The sequence below is a fragment of the Atractosteus spatula genome, chromosome 13 (genome assembly GCF_055471065.1).
Source record: "Atractosteus spatula isolate fAtrSpa1 chromosome 13, fAtrSpa1.hap1, whole genome shotgun sequence".
Classification (NCBI taxonomy): domain Eukaryota; kingdom Metazoa; phylum Chordata; class Actinopteri; order Semionotiformes; family Lepisosteidae; genus Atractosteus; species Atractosteus spatula.
The window spans coordinates 21,356,648-21,361,007 of record NC_142718.1 but is presented as its reverse complement, the minus strand read 5'-3'; the positions used below and the strand labels follow the sequence as shown (position 1 = coordinate 21,361,007).

Sequence of the window (4,360 nt, the reverse complement as noted above, 5' to 3'; positions counted from 1 at the left end):
ATGGTAACAACAATAGAGTATGGTTGTCGACTGAGCAACACTGACACCAAATTTTACATTTACAACGTTTTACTCTACAGAAGCCTAATCCTAATAGATAGTTTATCATTTTATTAAACTGTTATGTTCATAACCAAAAGACAAGCAGATCAAAATAATAAATGTGGAGTCAACTAACAACAGATAAATGTGGTTCAGAGGCTTATGTCATATATTTTAGACTATAAAATTAGATTATCAGTAGAAGATTATTTTATTTTTTACTCAATGGCAAAAAATGTTATTTTCTTTCCCAGAAAAAGCCCAAAAGAATCCAGGTTTTCATTTCATTAAGTAAGAATTTAAAGGCTTTAAAATGTCTTATAAAAATCTCGAGGGGAGAGAATGTATGGATTAAATTCTTACTTAAGGTATTGATGTACTCGTTCTCCATTAATATCTCAATAAATATGTATTCAATGCTTTTTATGCGCTTTTCAATTCTTCTTTCACTTTTCGAATTGAGTTATAATCGTATTAATCGTATAATCTAATTAATCATCTAGGTAATACCAACTTAGTTTCATATAAATATTGAATGACAACATTGCATGTTTTTTAAAGTTAGATGACGATCGTAATTGAAAAGATAAATAATCAGGTAGCGGTGTTAATTTATTACCATAACAAAAAATAAAAATAGATTCCAGTTAGTCATGGTTAATTAACATGGCAGATTTTATAAACGTCTGCGGTGCAGCTTTTGTTTCCAATTCATACAGTAAGTAACGGACGCACTTATTTAAAATTCTTCTTGCTTTTTTTTTTTGGTCCACTAAATAGGAATAGTATCATATGTTTCTGACACTATTGTTTTCCTTTGCTTGAATTTTAATTAAGATTTGCAAAAGGCCTCTTATTAAATCATCCCTTTCTATAACATCCACGCACCAGGAAGAACCCAGTACGCCAAAGACGTTTAAAATGTGTACGGCAATTTTTTTCTATATAAATATTAGTGCAAGATCCGTGATGAATAGGAAAGAACTTGAGAAAACTTCTTAATGAGTAACTTGGTCCTTTTAACTGTCGGTCACTTCAAGATCAACTGCTTTCTTTGTGTTCATCTCCGCTTTTGCTAAGGCAGTGACTCTATTAGAAAGAAAGCACGTGTCCTAATTAGGTCCTTTTAAAACAGAAGAATAGAGACAAGCATCCCGCTGGGAGACCTGAAACTATTTAACCCCCAAGATTTCTCCATCTCTCGATCAGTTTGGACAAGGTTCAGTGTTGGAAAAAATAAAGCTCCAGTAAGAACGTGACCAGATCCTGATAAACACTGCGTCGATATCATATTTTTGAAAGTTAAAATTTGATAAATATAATTATTATTCGATTCTAATATTCCATTGGGTAAAGCAAGAGAAAATTAGGAGTTGATTTTCAAGTAAGCAAGCATATATAGAGCAATCAGTGAAAATGGAAGAGATATTTTTTGACTTTGACCAAGACTCTACATCAGACTTTGCGTTTTGGGGACAAATGGATCCCAACTTTCAGTTCCAATCTCAGTTGGACAGTCTGCTTTTTGACTGTCCGTCCATGACAGGACAGCTGTCCCCGTGGTCTTCTTTCGGTTGTCAGTCTGTGTTTCCTGAAGCTCAGCTAACTTTCACCGATCTTGAGTCCCATTCCCCGCAGCTGGAAGCCAGTGCTGAAGTGGACAGCTCCTCCGCGGACGAGCCTCAAGACATCAGCAAGCGCAGGCAGCGCAGGCTGGCGCCTCACCACCCTTACAAAGTCCAGCGCCATGCTGCCAATATCCGGGAAAGAAAAAGGATGCTGAGCATTAATTCTGCTTTCGAGGAGCTTCGGTGCCATGTGCCCACATTTCCCTATGAGAAGCGCCTTTCCAAGATAGACACATTGAGATTGGCCATCGCGTACATTGCCCTTTTGAGAGAAATCCTGCTCTCAGGTTGCGACCCAAAGTCTTACGTGGACGAGTGCATGAAAAACGGCTACAAAAATCAGACCAACGCCATTTGGAATACAAGTGGTAGGTTTCCATGGTTAATGTGTAGCGATTTTTATGTTTTCGAGTCAAAAACAATATTGTGGTGCACTTAATATGAGAAATGAAGATATTTTCTGTTCACAGATTTTACTATTGGACGCATAATTATACCGATACACTCAAAGCATAAGTACTTTTCGTTCAGATCATACCTGAACTACTGTATGTTTTTCCTTTGGTATAGTGCTAACAAAAGTTATGCACTTAAAATTGTATTTGAAGAATTGTTAAGATTAAGTTCACAATAGAAACAGAAACATATTCCACAATATAACTATCATAATTAAACATTTTTTGAAGAGGAGGCGATTGAGTACAAACGGCAGTTCCGCTCTATGTGTGCTTGTTATACAGTATAAAGGATAAAAAATGTTGTTAACTGGGAATAATTTAGAAGTTCCCTTTAATGATTAAACAACTAAACATACAGTAAAAATAGATATGTGAATCTATGATTGTTAATCACCCTTTACTTGAAAGTGATATTTTACATGTTTATATTTCGTTTATTCAGCTTTCTAAAGGCTCGTTCTTAATGGAAAATCCATTCTTCGGATCTTTCTTGAAGTCATATTTTGTAGTGCAAAAATAGAACTAAATGAAAGGCTTTGTACATTTTCAAATAAATGCGTTTTTGTCACATTATACTTGGCATCAATATTTTCAACTATGGTGCCCAATTTATTTAAAATACATCTGACTAAATTTAAGGTCGGATTTTCGAAACTACAAATTCTCGTTACAATAAGTAGGGCCCAGAAAATAGGGTCCTTTAAGTACTGTACATGTTTTGTGTTTAAAACCATGCCACATTACAGAATTGAATTCAACAGAAATGTTTACAACGCCTTATTTAAAATGCAAGAGCATGAAAGGCATTTAAAAGTATTTTTTTAAAAAAAGCACTTTACAATATCTATGGATTGAAGAGTTTGTTTTAAGCCAAAGCACCATAGAATTTTACACTTTGAGAAAACACTACAGAGTCAAATTTCCTTTTCAAAGCCAACTAAGAAAGAATATGCAAATAATATAAACACAAATAAAAAGGACTTGGCTTTTAATTGCGCTGCAATGGTTTTAAAACAGCAGTGTGTATGCTCTATTAGTCAGTTTCCTTTGTTCATTTTTGCTGTGTGCTTTGTTTCCATCTGCCCGATCCTTGGCTTTTGTGTTCAAAAGCCGTTTCTCTAAGACCCAAGTAGTCTCACAAGCATCAATAGAGCGCTGCATTCTTTAGTTAAACAGTTCTCAGTATTACATGGAGAGGGATGGGTTTAATTAATTAATATACTGCTTAAATAGACGCATGAATGGGTGACTTGTTAAATGGTCATTAAAATGTATTTAAATCATTCTGTTTGTCTTGCTTTGTTTTCTCACAAATTTTAGATCTGACAGCCCGCCTCTCCTGGATAAAGTGGGATTAGGTCTATCTTTGTAGACCGCTAAACAGTAAAAAGATTTTTTCTCCACTTCACAGACGTGATGACATCACCGCTCAGTAACAGCTGCGTACTTCTCACCAGATCTCACCTGACTGTATTGTGCCGCACCGATCATGTCTTTTATATTCAAATTCATTTCTTATGTTTCTAACTTCACTTTTCAAAGTTCAGTTTCCTTTTTTTATTTTTCTTGTATTCAAACAACTACTAATGCGGCATCTGAATGAAATGTTTATTCTGGGCGATGTTACGGTGCCTCATTGGAGTTACAATTAGCTTTTTAATTGAAAGTTACATTTATTAAATCTTAATATCTATTTCATTATTCATGATATTGATCGTAAATTTTTAATTTTAACTGTTTGCTTTTGAATTACAGCATATTTTTTATTTATTGACTTTTGAAGCTGTCTTATTTAAAACCGAAGGGATATAAAATGTACATACTGTATAACACTATATTTGTATTGTATAATATTGTATTAGATTTAAATTGAATGTATATATTAAACATGAAAAACTGAAAAAAAATGTCATGACTTATAGGGTGTATTTGTTTATCAGTACCAAAGCTATCAGGTTCATAAATATATTCCAAGTTTAAATATGCATAGAATAACAGACATCTTTATTATTCTAATTATTTTGAGATTCCTTATTGTTGTTAAAATGGAAATGAGATAATTTAATATAGATTTTCTGCGGTTTCAACAAATGCAGTTCATGAGAGCAATAAAACTGTTTGTTTTGCACATGATATGATAGAAGATAAGGCTATTCAGTGCCAATTTCGAACATAAGAAAACTTGCAAACTACAGTAGGGAAATTGTTAGGTCCATGTTGCAAATTTAGTAG

General features: G+C 33.7%; 1 protein-coding gene across 1 annotated transcript; it reads left to right on the top strand.

The window, feature by feature from the left end:
• The first annotated feature begins 1,458 nt into the window (after positions 1-1,458).
• LOC148821870 (uncharacterized) lies at positions 1,459-3,486 on the top strand. The gene is made up of 2 exons (XM_088931413.1): positions 1,459-2,038; positions 3,449-3,486. The coding sequence occupies exons 1-2, from the start codon at positions 1,459-1,461 to the stop codon at positions 3,484-3,486; spliced, it is 618 nt and encodes a 205-aa protein (XP_088787539.1).
• Positions 3,487-4,360: the final 874 nt, after the last annotated feature.

Excerpts from the sequence above, each read along its gene's own strand:
- LOC148821870 (XM_088931413.1), top strand. The coding sequence starts at position 1,459 with ATGGAAGAGATATTTTTTGACTTTGACCAAGACTCTACATCAGACTTT. Across the intron at positions 2,039-3,448 it reads CGCCATTTGGAATACAAGTG|ATCTGACAGCCCGCCTCTCC; the intron begins GTAGGTTTCCAT and ends CACAAATTTTAG.